General features: G+C 41.4%; 3 protein-coding genes across 10 annotated transcripts; 1 reads left to right on the forward strand and 2 right to left on the reverse strand.

Moving 5' to 3' along the window:
• Window positions 1-1,903: 1,903 nt before the first annotated feature.
• On the reverse strand, window positions 1,904-6,542 carry pcare1 (photoreceptor cilium actin regulator 1). Its single transcript, XM_029831795.1, has 2 exons — window positions 3,236-6,542; window positions 1,904-2,159 (listed from the first exon to the last, which is right to left on the reverse strand). Exons 1-2 carry the CDS (start codon window positions 6,505-6,507, stop codon window positions 2,036-2,038), a joined length of 3,396 nt encoding a protein of 1,131 aa, XP_029687655.1. The 5' UTR covers window positions 6,508-6,542; the 3' UTR covers window positions 1,904-2,035.
• spdya (speedy/RINGO cell cycle regulator family member A) lies at window positions 6,540-11,359 on the forward strand. 7 transcript variants are annotated; one of them, XM_029831818.1, is made up of 8 exons: window positions 6,540-6,557; window positions 8,314-8,463; window positions 9,165-9,438; window positions 9,520-9,578; window positions 9,650-9,735; window positions 9,815-9,986; window positions 10,059-10,371; window positions 11,221-11,359. In XM_029831818.1, the coding sequence occupies exons 1-8, from the start codon at window positions 6,555-6,557 to the stop codon at window positions 11,280-11,282; spliced, it is 1,119 nt and encodes a 372-aa protein (XP_029687678.1). In that variant the 5' UTR covers window positions 6,540-6,554; the 3' UTR covers window positions 11,283-11,359. The 7 variants fall into 7 exon arrangements, with proteins under 7 accessions (XP_029687678.1, XP_029687682.1, XP_011612665.2 ...); XM_029831822.1 differs by having other exon boundaries at window positions 11,224-11,341; XM_011614363.2 differs by lacking the exon at window positions 6,540-6,557 and having other exon boundaries at window positions 8,140-8,537.
• Window positions 11,046-15,996, reverse strand: trmt61b (tRNA methyltransferase 61B). Of its 2 annotated transcripts, none has more exons than XM_011614332.2 (7): window positions 14,833-15,996; window positions 14,659-14,761; window positions 12,695-12,885; window positions 12,495-12,586; window positions 11,922-12,124; window positions 11,759-11,839; window positions 11,046-11,681 (listed from the first exon to the last, which is right to left on the reverse strand). In XM_011614332.2, the coding sequence occupies exons 1-7, from the start codon at window positions 15,538-15,540 to the stop codon at window positions 11,647-11,649; spliced, it is 1,413 nt and encodes a 470-aa protein (XP_011612634.2). In that variant the 5' UTR covers window positions 15,541-15,996; the 3' UTR covers window positions 11,046-11,646. The 2 variants fall into 2 exon arrangements, with proteins under 2 accessions (XP_011612634.2, XP_003962355.3); XM_003962306.3 differs by having other exon boundaries at window positions 11,922-12,121; window positions 14,833-15,991.
• Window positions 15,997-16,045: the final 49 nt, after the last annotated feature.

Raw genomic sequence — 16,045 nt, forward strand, 5'->3', positions numbered from 1 at the left:
TCCAGACATGTATTTTCATATCGGAGTATTTAACCAATCAAATTCCCTCTATCCTTTGTTGCCAGGCAGGGTCAAAGTCAATTATTGGGTTATTATTAATGTTTTTTGCTAAGTGTGAAATGCACGGTTCGCCACTGTGTATGAGTTTGGTGGACATCTGCTTGTTCAGTGATCTGATTACAGCAGATTATACAATCCAGGCTTAGTTCAGTGAAAAGAAAGTAAAACCTGTCATTAACCTGCAAAAGTCAACTTTTATTTCTTTGCAATTATGTCAAAAAATAACTTGTGTGGGATCTTTGTGGTAGGTTGGAAGCATGAGATCATCAGAAGACAACTGTCTCTGATAGAAATAGAAGTATATGTATGTGTTTGTCACTGGATTTGATCAGATTCATGATCCAAGCATGAATATAAATACCGTATTTTCTGGACTATATGTCGCTATGGAGTTTAAGTCGCACTAGCCACAAAATGCATAATAAAGAAGAAAAATAGATATATAAGTCGCACTGGACAATAAGTCGCATTTTGGGGGAAAATTGATTTGATAAAATCCGAGACCAAGAACATACATTTCATCTTGAAGGGCAATTAGCAATCCATTAGCATGGATTAGCAATAGCGTTACGGTATGCTTACGTAACAAAGTTACATGACCCACAACGAACTGAGTACGTGTCTGCTTTGTTAACGTAACATATTAACAGTTATTCAGATATCTATAGCATAAAGAACATCCGAGAAAGTTTACCAAACAATCAAGTCTAACTCCATAGACGAAGCACCGCTTCTTCTTCTGCGTCGCTATAGGAACTCGTTCCTCAGTACACACACCTAGCGCGCCCTCTTGTGGTTGTCAGTGTGAAAATAACGAACATATGAAATTCTGTAATAATGTATTTATATAAGTTGCAGGAGGACAAGTCGCACCCCCTGACAAACTATGAAAAAAAAGTGCGACTTATAGTCCGGAAAATACGGTACTTCAAATCAGTCACGCGGGCTGCAGACCCCACTAGTAGAATAGGCTGCTTTTACACAATTAAACCTTAATGAATGGGCTGCACAAACATGAAAAGAGTTCATTAAAAGCCAGAGTAAAGCATTACACAGAACACTCCATTCTTTTAGTCTCTCTTTCAATCTTTTACTGGGTGTATATGAGATAAACCACGACAATAACAGACCACTTTAGGTTGAGCATTGTAGAACAGAATTGAAGTGGATACATTAGAGCCATAAAACCATTGTAATTTCAGATTATGCACTTTACAAAAGCTTAATGTTGAAGTGTTTTGTTTTTGTCTGTCATGGCCTGTGTGTTGGTGCCTTTTGTTTGTGTTTTGTGTTCCTGGTTCTCTCACTAGGGGGTGTGGTGGATTCACCTGGGTACCTTTCTCAGGTGACCAGCTCACCTGCAGCTGGTTACCAATCAACAATCTTCAGAAGCCGCTGCCTCTGATCACCAGCATCTGGTTGTTTTGTTGGCTTTGTTGTAAATGTGGGTCAATGGTATCTTCTTGTGTTCTGTAAAGTAACTTTCCCCGTTCTTCTCACGTCTCCTCCTAGGTCACCACGCGCCCCTCATTCAGAGGATACCTGGGTTAATTAAAATCTTGTGTTCACACCATCAGTTCTTGTTTGTCTGCCTACGGGTCCTGCCTGAAACGCACCCTAACATTGTCTTTTCTTAAAATCCTCAGGCAATAATGCTAATATGTCAAACGTCTGATTGATTACATGTAATTTAAAATATGTATCCAAACATGTAAGCGCTTCAGTTAATGAATAAACCTTGTAATAAACACAATTAAGGCAATTTCAAGTAGGGTTTTATCTGTATAGCAAAGATTGACTCAAAGGTAGTTTTCACAATCTTTATTTAAAACAGTGTGCTGGTGTTTACTGGTGTTGTTGTTCTTCAAAGTAGGTGTGATTAGCTCCGCCCCTTATCTCAGTGGTACCAACAATGCCCTGTAAATCCTCAGTAAGGCCTTCTAATCCATAATCCCACTGACTCCTCAAAGGCCTGTTAGTCTCTGTACAAGGCATGTCCAACAACGTAGAGTTCTGGGTGTGATACCGAGCGAGCTGTAGCTCTGAAGTCTGTCCGCCCACCCCATAAATCTTCATCTCTGGCTGGTTCCTTATCCAACCTGTAGGCACAGGAATGATTTTATTACGGACTTGGCAAGGGGTAGCAAGTGCGATAAATTGTGATCACAGTTCCCTCATTCTGGATAAAACCAAACAAGACAGAAAAACAACCAAAAAAGTCAACATTATAAAAGAATCTTCTGTCAAATCTTAAAAAAAAACATTGACATTTATTTTAGTGATGTGATTTTAGGTGATTATAAAACAATTTCATATTTTGACAATATCAAAATAGTAAGATGATACATTCTTCCCACAGACATGTATTTAGGGAACATATAAATTGGCTACTCTAAATTTACTTGATGTGTGAACGGTTGTTCGTTTTTGTATGTTAGCCTTGCTAAGGACTTATCCAGAGCTTACGCTGCCTCTCACAGGAGGGATGCTGGGACTGACTCCAGTCCAGAAATAAACCAGGAGAAGATGGATGGTTAGATGTGAACTCATTAAATACTGCCTGATATACTGTATGAAACCCTCTCCTCTCCTCTCCTCTCCTCTCCTCTCCTCTCCTCTCCTCTCCTCTCCTCTCCTCTCCTCTCTCTGTATCTATCTACAGGAACCACTGAACCCATAGTTTCCCACTGACCTGCTTACTGGCCCCACTGACCCACTCCATGTTTTTCTGCATGTCATTCATGCTTAAGTATGATGTATGTGTCTGTCCTTCTCCTCTCCCTTTCCTTCTCCCCTGCCTGAGCCTGAGCCTGCTCAAGGTTTTTATTGAAAGGGATTTTTTCCTGTCACTGTTGCTTTTTTGTTGGTCACAATATGCAAAAACCTACTCCAAAGATTAGTCAGTTCAACATTCTCCTTTACCATCCTCCCAAAGTTAGCTTGAATTGTTGATTAGTACAAAGTGTTGTTAAACAATTGCTTTTTTGACATTTAATAGTTATATCATTTTCTTTTTTTGGAATTCACTGTAATCATGAGAAAATTGTAAAAACATTTTGTCAGAAATAATATTAACAACGACTCAAAAGATCACGACAATGATTTAACAGGAAGACATCATTTAGACATATATTTAATGTATAGTGTAAAAACAATAAACATAGTAAGCACTCACCCAGGGGAGTACATTGCTGGGTCACTCCCACATGTCTCAGCTATAGACGCTTCCAGCGGCCTTGGTGCAGGTTTTGGTCTTTGGTCTGAATGGCTGCGTTTGATGAAGGGTCGAGGGCCTTGAAAATTTACAGGAAACCTTCCACGACTTCCACAGGAGCGTGAGGGAAAGGATTCAGTAGAGGACGTCCATGCTTGAGGGGGCTGCAGAACTGGAAATGGCTGGGCCTCAAATAGGGATGAGGATGCCGGACAGAAGAGTGAACGCACATTACTGGTCTTTTGGCTGCAGGGTGAGTCTTCACTGCTGTTTCGTCTTGATTGTGTTCTCACTTTTGGTGAGGCTGGTGGAGACGGTGCTTTGAAAAGGTAGGAGGGGGAAGAATTTGAACTCCGTTTTGCAACGGGAGGACTGGGAAGTCTTCTCTGAACTCCAGGTGGAGTGGGAAGTTTCCTGTTTGCAGGAGAGGGCGCTGAAGAGGTCACAGATGGTTGCCTTTGAATGCTATGGGGACTAGGAAGTCTTCGATGCAGACTGCTTGATGAAGAAGGTGTGGATGGCAGCATTCTCCCTCCAGAAACAGGCAGAGTGCTGGACGATTGGCCTCTGATTACTGAAGAAGTAGGCACCGTGGAAACTGTAGTGTTGTTTTCAGGCACTGAAAGCGTTCCCTCATCTTGTGTGTCTGCTGATTCATCTTGATTGCAAGATGGATGTCTTGCTGTTGTGTTCATTAATGGTCTCTCTGAGTCTAAATTGTGCCTCTGCTCCATGATATTTTGGGGTAACTGGTAAAAAGAAGGCCTTTGCCATCCTGAGTCAGTATCTGGTTGCACATTTGATGGGGCAGTTTTGGACTGACTGTTTGACTGTTCGGTTTTTGTAAGGATTACAGCTTTGGAGGTCTGTGGTACAACTACTTTGCTTGGCAAAACTGTCACTGTCTGACCTGAAGCCCTCAGTCTTTGTGACAGTGCAGCCCTTTTAAATTTAGGCGATTTTTCGACTTTTGCAACTGCTTCATCAACTTCACCAGTTGGAATGCTCTGGGTACTTTCGTAAGAATTGTCCATTAATACTTCCAGTGGAGGAGGAGGGAGACTATCAAGATCCAAGTAGTCTGTTTTTTCAGATGAAGAGCTTTTAGGTCTACAACTGGTGATCCCAGTGCTAAGCACAGCCTCCATGTTTGCTAAACCAGGTAATATAGGAACTCCGCACTTCCGCACTCCCTTAAGAGGCCCCAGAGCTTCAGGATTTGATTGACCCTCTAGTCCTTGACTGAAGGTATCGATGAGCTTCCTAACAGAATTCCGGCCTCTGCAAAAGCCAGAAGATGGTCGCGGTGATGAAGGAGGGCTAGGGGGTGGATTTGAAACAACAACTTCCATAATCTTGTTTTCCCTCAATGTATCTTCTACAACAGTGCTGGATGCTGTTTGTTTTTTGCTGCTCTGCTTTGTAGGGCTTGACTTCCCTTTAAGAGTTTTTGGGCTGCAGCCACTCTTGTCTTGTGAGAGATGTTTGCGATTCATTGCTGGAGATTGCGCTGGTGATTGAATTTGTTTACCTGAAATAGGCATTGCATTTACACTAGCCTTGTTTTTATTTATTCGCGGGAGCCCTTGGTTTGAACCCATGGGAACTTTGTCTTTTTCAAGCAATGTTGAATCTCCACTTTTAGCACAAATGGATTCTGCTGACCGTGACCGTCGCTCTAAAGCCACTGGTGCCTTTTTGACTGTTGCCCTCCTGGAAGGTGCCACGGCTTTAGGCCTCCTTGAAGATATGTCTTCCTCATCCATCAATTGTCGTCTACTTGCTTTGGGGCTGCCACCTACCTTTGCTTTGGTAGTAGACTTCTGGGAGGGGGCAAACTGTATTCTACCCTTTATGGGATTTTTCATTTTCATGGTCATTTTTACATCTTGAGATGTCTCAGGTGTCTGTGAGGGTAAATGATTTGAGTGTTGATCGTAATCTGCGGATGAGAAATTTGATCGCTTCAGAAATCCTACTTCTATAATTCCCATTCCTCTGTCCATTTCCTCATCATCAATTTCATCTAAAGAAACTGACCCTAAGGCTGAGTCTCTTTGATCATTGGCCATTTTGGTGCCTGTAGAGCATATGGAGTTTAGTGATGTAACAGAAACACTTGGACTAATTTTCTTTATCAGCATCTGCCTTGAGACTCCCTGCTGAACATTCATAGAGGTTTGTCCATCAGGACTGACAAGAGTGGTGCTATTGGTTCCTGATGACGAACAACTCTCCCGTCTATGCTGTCTTTCAGATCCAGCAAGTGATTCACTTTCAGCCCCAATGCCACTGTCTTCACTAAAGAGAGCAGAGTCCTCTGGTCCAGGTTTTCGTAGAGAGGCCATCTCAATTCGAGATAAGAGCTTCATTAGCCTAGTTTCAACCAAGCGTTTAATTCTTATTTTCTCCATTAAGATTTCTGAGACAGATGCAAAATAAACAATTGCTTCCTCTAATGCCGTGTCTCCAATTCCACCAACTGTGTGGCTCACAGTTTGCATTCTCTGTGTTGTGTATTGTAAGAGCTGCTGTAACAAATCTGGTGGGGGTTCCGTGTTGGCAGAGCTAGCCTTTAGAGGCACAGAAGAAGACCGGTTTGTAATTTGACTCGGCCAAGCCAGATGGTCTCCATGTTCTTTCAAAACTTTTTCTCCTTCATATGCCATCTCCTCCAACCCCTGTATAACCTCTTCATAGCGTAGAGCTATAAAAGCAACCATAGGCTGCACAGAAACCTGTGTCTGGGTGGCTTCTTCCAAAAGCCCAAGTATGATGTCATATTTGGTTATACCAGGATTTAGAAATGCATAAGCAGCTTGGTGAGCCTTAACTAAAGGTTCTGGAAAGTCCACCTTCTGTTCTGGTACGACTTGGTCCTTGTCTTTCTTTTTTGGCACCTTAATACCTCGAGACAATTTTTTTGTTTTTTTGCCAGGCTTCTTCTCCGCAAAATCCTGTTTGTCCATTTTTCTGTCTTTTTTCTGTGAAACTGTGTTGCTGTCAACTCCTTGACCTTCACATTTATCTATGCTCACTGCTTCAGGGGCTACCCCAAGAACAGATCTCTTATTTTGTGGTGATGCGTGAGTCTCTTTCTGTAATACCTGCGCTTGTCCAGGTATCTTCTTCTCTTGTTTATCACCATCTGGTAATCTGCTTGACTTGTGATTTTCTTCAATAGCCATCCAATTTCCATCTCTGGGGCTTTCTTGAGGTGGAGCAGGCAACATTCTTCCTTTCCGTGTGGGACCCAGAGTCCCGAAATTGTTGCCTTTTGATGGTGAGCAGCCCATTTCCTTTATTATTTTTTTCTTAATTAAAGCTAATTCTATGCCTTCCACAGCGTGGAAAGACTTGTTCAAAAATAGCCAAAATCCTCAGCCACCTGCTGTATCTGCCACGTTCAGATGGCCAAAGTTGTTCAGTCTGTAAAGATCCTTTCCCAGAAGTGAGCAACTGAAGCAAAAATAATGGTAAATCCATTTTAAAAACCTCCCAGAACTGTCATATACAAGCCAAAGAAATCCAGAGATCGATGATTACATAAAAAATATATATTCTGCTTCGTGCTGTAAAACATCCTTCAGAACCCCACAAAGGACAAGCAGCTGACAGGATTAGTAAAGCTTTCTGTGAAGTCTCAGCATGCGCATATGTCACGTTAGACCATACAACACTCACCTACTTGTAAGACCATAAGCTCATTAAGGTAATGCAGTTTGGCATCAGGTTATTTTTATAGCCTGTGATGGCGTCTCTCTGTTTACCTTTTTAAATATCACTTTAATAAATACTAAATGACATCAACTGTGCAATAAAAGAGGGGAATATTTTGGGTTGATTTTTTTTTTTTATGGCGACAAAGATTAGACTTTTATCAACAGTAATAGAGAATGATTGGTCAATTTATTCCTCTTTATGATTTGCTTCGGTGTCTTAAAACAACCAGGAAATATTTTAAAGCCTTTTTTAACCACACTATAGCTACTTTGCAGCATTGGATAGCGTCTCACTTGTACTGGACAGGTAGCCCTAGATGGGGAGATAGTGAAAGGAATATAATTTGATTTTGGTAATTTCATAGAAGGGTCTACTGAATTGTGGTTACACTGGAGGTTTTGTGCAGGTACTCACTTCTATCATATAAAAATTCCAATCAATATCTGCAATAAGCTATACATGTCAATCTCCCTTTTAAAGGCCATTTTAACTCTTTTATAACAGCTAATGAACTATAGCCTGTGTCATTTACCTGACTTTATTTCTCCCCTCTCATGGCACTATAAATGCCACCCCCAGTGTCCTACATTGTTGTCTCCTGAAATTTTAATCATGTCATTTTGGACTCTTCACTCACCAATTTTCAACAGTTTATGAAGTGCCACCAGGACAACAGACCTCATTTATGCCATTGTGTTAGATGCATGAGTGCTATCCCTTTGCCTCCTTTAGGAAATTGGATTACAATTTGCTTTTCCAGCATTCATAGTCCAACCCATGTGTATATTTGAAACCTTCAACTTTGTCAGGAAATGGTACTCTGAGGCGTTAAGCATAAAGTTGAATATAATTTTCAATTACATAAGCAAAATAGTTGGCGTTGTAGTTGTTTTCAAGCAGATTCTAAATTATTTGGGGACTGTGACTTTGAATATAGCTGATAAGAAATACAGGTATGAAGCAACTTTGAATAAATTTGTTAGTACTTATATTTCAGTCATGTACATTGTTTTGAGTGAATAATAACATCGATCTTTTTAAGGCACAGATCCTCAATGAAGCAATTTGAAACCAGTCTGGCTCCAACCTGCTGTAGTTTATAGTTTGACCACTAGTTGTCGAAAAAGCGTTGTCCGTTCTTTGTTATATAGACTAATTGATCATCGAGACCGAAAGAGACTGGACGAGTTCGCTACAGTACTCTACAACGAGTTGATATAACACAAACTGAGCTTTAATAATGGGGTTTAATGGAGTAGGGGGAAGGACGAGAAAGCGTTCTGTCAAATTGTCTAGTATTTTCCTCTCCATTCCAGTCTGGTAGCCATCTGTTGATAATTCCAAGGCAGTGGAGGGGAGACACACAGTGGAGGGGAGAAGGTGGAGGGTCTCGAGGCCGAAGGATCGCGCGACGGATCTGCGCGCCATCCACGTCTCCTCGCGCAGATGTACTACCGCTAGCCAAGGTCTGAGCCGCACTCTGGTCCAAAAACGCCTTCCCAGCGATTGACAAGGTCTCATTTACTCGCTTTTAAATACGGTGAATGTTTTACATGACTACGTTCCATTTGTTTTAGCGCTGTACCATCTAGCATTGCCTAAATTTTAAATTTTAAAGAGCGTCCTTGACAAGCAAGAGATCTGCGCATGCGTGAACTGGCTAAAGACGTCGGCGTTAAAACAAGCTATTAAAAACATCCTAATGGACTGTCGAATAATACATAAACTAAACGTTTGATTTAATTTGTACCTTGGCTTTACCGAGGAAAATAAACACGGCATTTGATTAATTAAAATGATTGATGGTGAGTTTACTAAAACACGGAGTCTTTCCTTCAATCAAGAAAGTCGCTGTAAGTTGTTAAATGACGCCATATAATTTTTGCACCACAAACAATAATAATAATGACGTGGGAGAGATAAACAGTGAGTAAAAGCACCTTTAATATTGTGCGTAACCCAGTCATTTGACCAAAAATTGTAAATTGTGTCACAATTTGTTGCCATAGAAGCTCTCACATATAATGTCCATTACTGTTTAAATACACAGAATTGGCTTCAAAACCAAAAATATTCGACTACCAAACTACTTTACTCATTCAGTTCTTTAAACTTTTCATTTTCAATATTGTAAGATAAATTTTACTTTTCGTGTGTTTCCTCCTAGATTCCAGCGGAGAACCGAAAGATGTTAAAGCATAAAAGCCGATGGCCCCATTCTCAGCCCTACGAAACAGTTTGGATGAAACCCAAACCCGATCCACGCTCTGTTCCACTCCGAAGAGGGCTCGTGCTCAGAAGAGCGGTCAAAGCCCCATGTTTAGGGAGGAATCGACCCAACCAGCGTCCATCTGACTTATGTAGTAATAAAATCACCAAATCCAAAGCCCCAACATTTGTCATCCAGTCGCAGGAAATCGCAGCCTTCTTTAGCCTCTTTGGTAAATGACACCTCATTAGACAAAACAAACAAACAAAAAACACATTTCACCTAAAAGCATTTGAAAATGTCCTGATTACAGATGACCGGCTAATCAGGGACTTTCTGTTGAAGGACTCTTGCTGTAAAATTACTGACAAGGTAGATGTATTGATCAACTAGCTAATATCACTATATGTCCAAATAATTAACTTCTCCTTCTAATCTGCTAGTACCTTTTAGCCATGACCTTTGTGTACTTCAAACGAGCTCACTTCGCTGTTTCTGACTACACTAGGAAGAATTTCTTTCTTGCTCTGTAAGTTTGAAATGTCTTTTAAATGGTGTGCTGTGTTTTGTCCCTTGCATAAATGTGGCTTCTGTGCTCCAACTTGTAGGTATCTTGCCAACACCATGGAGGAGGATGAGGAAGAGAGTAAGTATGAAATATTTCCATGGACACTGGGCAAGAATTGGAGGAAGAAAATTTCCAGTTTCCTCAAGCAGCGAGACGCGCTATGGGCTCGTATGGAGTACAGAGCTGCTGTTAGCAGTGATTGTTGCAAAAAGGTGAAGTGTAGGAAGATAAATGGTGTCTGCATTTAAAACTCTAAACTATCTATTAAGCCTGTCTCTTTGCAGGTGATGGCCATCACCCCCTCCCACTCTCTGTGGCAAAGAGAGCGTTTAAAACACCACAGCGGCGCCCAGCGTTACTATGATGACCATCCTGTCCCGGTTCCCCGTGGACCCGCAGCCTCGCCCGTTCACTGTGCTCTTTGTAACTGTGAACCTCTTTCAGATAAAGCCTCGGGCTCATCTTTTTTCCCCGACACCTTTAAAGAGAATCGGATCCCTGTTTTTCTACACCGGTTCACCACCACAATGGCTTTGAAGAAAACTTTAACCCGGGCTGCAAGGCATCCATCTTGCTGCAGTGCAGAGGTCCTTCCCAGTAGGTACCACCAATACTATCAGTTGAATTCTCTTTTTTCAGGAAAAATCAGGAATCGGTCTAATCGCATTATATTTTCAGCCAGTTGCTGTTTGCAATTGAACTATAAGGGATTAACTCCACAAAGTGCTGGACAGAACTGATCTGCTTGTCTCTGTAATTTAATCTTTAACACCCTTTTAGATTATTGTCTACATTGATTCTGGTCTTCATCGCTCACTAATTCCCGATTGTATTTAAAGCACATTGTCGCCCACTAGTGGTAGGCTCGTAATCTACATGTGATTTTGGTCAGATTGTACTCAGACGTTCAGAGAACATTGGTCACCTGTGCCTTTGCAAGAACAATGTTGTTCTGTTTAAAAGCCAGAAACAGCCAACAGCAGCCTAAAATAGTTGCATACCTGAGACTGGAATATTTGCTTAACTACTAACTGTTCTGCTTAATGTCTCTAAATTTCATTATACTTGTGTTTTATATTAGTTGTATACGCTATATTTGAATGACCAATGCCCAGTTAATTCAGCACCTAATTGAGGATCCGCGCATGGACAGCCCATGGTAATGTCTCAGCATAGAAAGAGTTGTATATGGACGGGTACCGTATATCATGTAAGCTGCTCAGTCTGCACGAGGAGCCACACTCAGGGTTGTCAAATAAGAGCCTTCACTATACATTTGATTATTAATTTTAATCTCAAGTGATGAACAATGCCTAGCTTAGAAATTCTATTTGCAATTGAGGAATGGGGATAAACCATGATTTTTTTTTTTTTAACCGTCTTTTGACAATTCCTCTCTTTCCAAAGGATTTAACATGGTGAGAATAATGTCTTCATGTATTTCAGCAGGTGATTCTTCCAGTGGGACAACCGACGACGCCGCCCTGAACTGGATCTTTGAGGAGTAACTGAATGAGCTGTTGCCTGTCATGCTGATGGATTCCTCTCCAAGTGTTAACTCGGCAGTTGTTTCAACGTTCTGATGCAAATTTGCCGAGGATCTGGTAAAACTTCTGTTGTGGGAAAGTTCTAGTTTTAAACAGGAGTAAACAGCCATGTTTGCATATCTTTCCCATGAGCATGAACATGCTGAGGGCCTGTTGTATTAAACCAACATAGCCAGTTGAGTTTTGAATAAATGAAAAGTATTTGCACTTTTGACATGCTGAATGAGTATTTTAAATTTAACAGACTTAAAAACCATTCACTCTCTGTACATCTATTAATATACATCAAATGTGTGTATGTGCGTGGAGAGTTCGAGGTTTCCCACTACAGCACACACTTCCTCAGTTTGACCAGGAAGGCTGTGAACAGAGGAGCAGATTGAGATTATTGTGACGTACAGAAAGATAAACTTTAAAAATATGAACTGTTATCTTACCTGTGTGGCTCATCTGTTCAGGATGAGGTCTGGCAATGTAGGGAACACTCCCAAAGTCTGGCCGACTCCCAGTGGTCCTCTCTGAAGAGTGTAGAGTGGAATCAAGAAAGTCAGCACAAGCTTACGCAAACGTGACATCGTCTTGGTTTCACTGTAAAATCACCCTGATTGCTGGTGACCACAGCTGCCTCTGCCTGCTCGTCTCCGGGCAGCACTGGAGGCTTCCGAATGCAGTAGCTGCCATCTTTCTGGAGAGCCGGAGCCACCGTCCAGTCACGGACAGGAACTTCGATGATGCGTTCACACAGCAGAGGTAATTCCAAACATCGAAGCCCCTCCAGTAGGTCGGTGACCTGCGTTATGCTGCTTTTCAGAACACCCAGAAAAGATCAATCAATTAAAGCTACTTACACTTTAGGAAATGTGATACCAAAAAAGTAACATTGGGAAATACCTGGAGCGCACCTTAACAACAGCAAATTGTGTAAAACTAGAATAACTTTGTAAATTAACCTAATGGCTAAAAATCAATGTAATGAGCAGCCTTTACAGTGTTTTACAGACAGCAGCTGCCTTGTATTATAAACTCAGTTTACTGAGGGTTCCTCTGAGATTTCAACAACACATTTGAATTTAAGGCTGTTTTCTGACACACCATGAACGCATCATAATCTCTACTCGTGGGAGGCAGACAAAGATGGACAAATGTGAGTATGAAAATTAGATATAGACAAACTTGGCGAGGTAGATGGCGCACACAGCTCCGGGGTGCAGGTGTGGAGTCAAGGCGGGTAAGGCCAGGTGGGGGTGGATAAGGTCCAGAGCAGCCTGCAACACATATTATATACCATATTACATACCTAATCTGCATAAAATAGAAAATTGTCATTTCATTTTTGGAGGGGAGAGAACCTTCTCTCTTAGCAACTTACTGACCGCATGAAATCCCTGACCAGAAAGGAGTGGGGATGCTGTGCAGAGGTCAGCGTTGTGGAACTGAACGTTGTCAGGCCACTCCTCCCCTCTGCGCACACTCCACGCCCTCCTCCAGCCGTTGTAGTTCAGTACCGCTCTTTTGTGGTGGTCCTCCCTGATCTCCACACTTATTACGCAGCCTTTAGAGCCAACTGGGAATCATATCAACACACACAAAAGGCAGAGTCATGTATGTAATTAATATTTTGCTGAATGATATTTATGCGAGCTGTGAATTTTCTAGAGTTTTCATGTTTCTGCCAGTGCAGTAAATTGGCTTTAATCTAATTACACAACAGAGACTGCTTTTTGTAATTATGACTGAGCATATGAAAATCACTTATGGAGTTCCCCAAGGGTCAACCCTCAGGCCTCTTTAACATCTACATGGTCCCTCTGGCTCAGATTTTGGAATATTATAACATGTATCATAATTCTGCAGGTGACACACAACTAAAGTTTCAGTTAATGAAAGCAGCCCCTTGTATTTGCCAAGAACATGCATAAATGAAATCAATTAGTGGATGTGTCAGAACTTTTGACAACTAAAGCAAAGAAAAGGCTAAAGTAATTGTTTTTAGCCCCAAAAAGCAAAGTTTAGAAATCAGTCCTCACCTTTACTCCATGTCCTTAAAAACAACAAATCCGGAGTAATTACAGACTCAGACCCAGACTTTATAAACCACATTAGGGAAATAACAAAATAAGCCTCCTGCCATCTGAAAAATATTGCAAGGATGAAATGATTTTTAACTAGACAAGATTCAGAAAAGCTTGTTCTTTCCTCTGTAAAACCAGTCAGACAGCAGCTGCCCCAGAACACTGCAGCCAGAGTCCTCACTAACGCAGAGAGGGTGGAACAAATGACACCTGTGCACAAATCACTGCACTGGCTGCCTGTGGGTCACAGAATCAACTAAAATAAATCTCACTCCTTGTCTATAAAGCATCAAACAGCCATGAGCCTGAATGGATTTCAGATTTACTTGTACAATATGAAGATCCAGGTCCTCAGGAAGAGGTTTACTTATGGTTCCCAGAGCCACAAACAAAACAAAGTAGTTACTACGCCACTCACTTTTGACTGCTGTCACAAATCAGGCCTTCAATCTTTATTTTCCCTTCAGACCTTCTGCTGAATCCTATATATTCCTTCTTATTTTGATAAAGCTTTTGGACTGCATTCCTTTCCTGCCATTCTATTTGTTTTCTTCTCATGTCTGTTTTTCATGTTGCGCCGATGTGAATTGCCTTGTGGCTGAATAGTGTCGCATAAATAAACTTGCATTGCCATTTTTGGACAGCTGAAACGCTTTTCTTTTTCTATGCTGTGCAATTCCACTTGTGCCAGGGTTGTTAAAGGACTGTCCAGTTTGTTTGTAATTCTGGAAGCTTTAATTATGGCCATATCTCCCAACAAATTGCTTTATATATCTACCAGTAACCAATTTTAACTCACAGTTTAAAAAATATGATGTATAAAAATGTAACCATCCTATTAGGAGACATTGCTTCTTATAGGAAATCTGATAACGCTGTTGTTTATGGCTACTTTAATTCTTAACCATTGAATGGGTTAAATTTCAGGTTTAAAGAAATAAAAGTCAGTAGTTTCAAAAAACCTTGCTTCACTTGTAAATTTGTTTCCACTCATATCTTAAATTTAATTGATTTTCTTTATTATGTTTTAAATAATAAGTTATAAATGTGACCTAACAAAGGTAAAGGGCAAATATTAACCATATATATTGTTTATACTGCTTGTAATTGGGATATGGTAAACATCTGTTCAGTATTTTAACATAAAAGTGTTTGATTGTGAGGCATTAAAAGCCACAAAATGCAACGGGTCCATCAGACCCACAAACGCTGGATGAGTAACAACAATATGAACATAACACAAGGGTTAAACAACAATTTCTGACCTGCTCTGGACAGGAACAGAGACATGGCCCCAGACCCTGAGCCTGACTCCAGCACACAGTCCCCTTCTGTCACATCCATCATCATCAGCATGGTGGCAGCATCCTGGGGAAAACAGAGGTGTGTCTGATCCACTCCCAAACACAACACACATCACATCCCACCGACATGTGTACCTTTGGATAGGCGATGGCTGGCCCCCTTCTCATTAACAGCACATAATCCTCCAGACTGGCCCGGCGGACGAGGATGGATACCCCCCTCCCTGTCTTTAAGAACTGACCTGCGCGCTTCCCAACAATGTCATTGTGCTGGATGAACCCCCAGTTGCCCATCAGCCTTGCCCCTGATTGAAGCTGAAACAATTTCTTGAACTCCACCCGTCGTTTCTTAGAGTACTCGGCGACGAGCAGCTCCCCGAACCCCAGGAGCCTCTCACCAGGAACAGAAGGGCAACTTTCCTCCTCTTCGAAAGTGACATGCGAATGAACCCCGGGAGTTTCGGGATCTTCGAGTGTGTCCAAGTCATCCTCACGGGGTCCACAATCTTCTTGTATTAAGCGTGTTTCTAAAAGTTCTGTTTCAGCCGTAGTCTCTGTCTCGTTTAGGTCCCTCAACTGCATGACCTCAGGGCTCAGGGCATCCTGGGGCAACAAGCCACTGATCCTTTCCAGGGGGGACAGTGATCGCCTTCTTCTGTAAAGCAGGGTCAACCTAGAGGTCAACTCGGGACTCAAATTTGAATTGTCTCCCTCAGCCTCCTTATAGTTGACAGAATTTGCAAAAAATGTTCTAATCTCCCGCTTACATTTATGGACGTTTAAAAAGAGGACACGGTTACTGTTTATTCTCACCAATCGTCGCATACACACAAATCCAGCCATCGTATGTAGCTTAAAACAAAATATCCGAAATGTGGGGCATGGAGTATATGTGATAAAAGGAAAAATATATCCTTGTTCTCCAGCTCGGCGGTGTTTACAGTCTGTAGGACGCCATACTGGAAGAACACACGTGGAAAGACGTCATAAAAGGGCGACACTTTTAAAACGGAAGCATACCAACAGGTGGCAGTATTGTTGCAAATTCCTGTGTATTTATGGCCGATCAACTGTCAGCTTTTTTGCTGAAATTCACTGTAAATAGTTTCACAATAATAATATTTTTTATGTTTAACTTATAGAGTAAATTCCGATGATATGTACGCGGGCCGAAATCTAGTACATCCAGCGTCACAACGTACTTTAGTGTAAAACAGCTAGTGAAGAGAAGTTTAACTCTAGTCCGGGTTGAAAAGAAAACCAAGTTGCACATAGAAACACTCATTGGCAATATAAACGTTACCAAAAATTCCTTTCAGGCGGAAAAGTGTTATATGTTTGTCATTCA

The sequence above is a fragment of the Takifugu rubripes genome, chromosome 2 (genome assembly GCF_901000725.2).
Source record: "Takifugu rubripes chromosome 2, fTakRub1.2, whole genome shotgun sequence".
Lineage (NCBI taxonomy): Eukaryota > Metazoa > Chordata > Actinopteri > Tetraodontiformes > Tetraodontidae > Takifugu > Takifugu rubripes.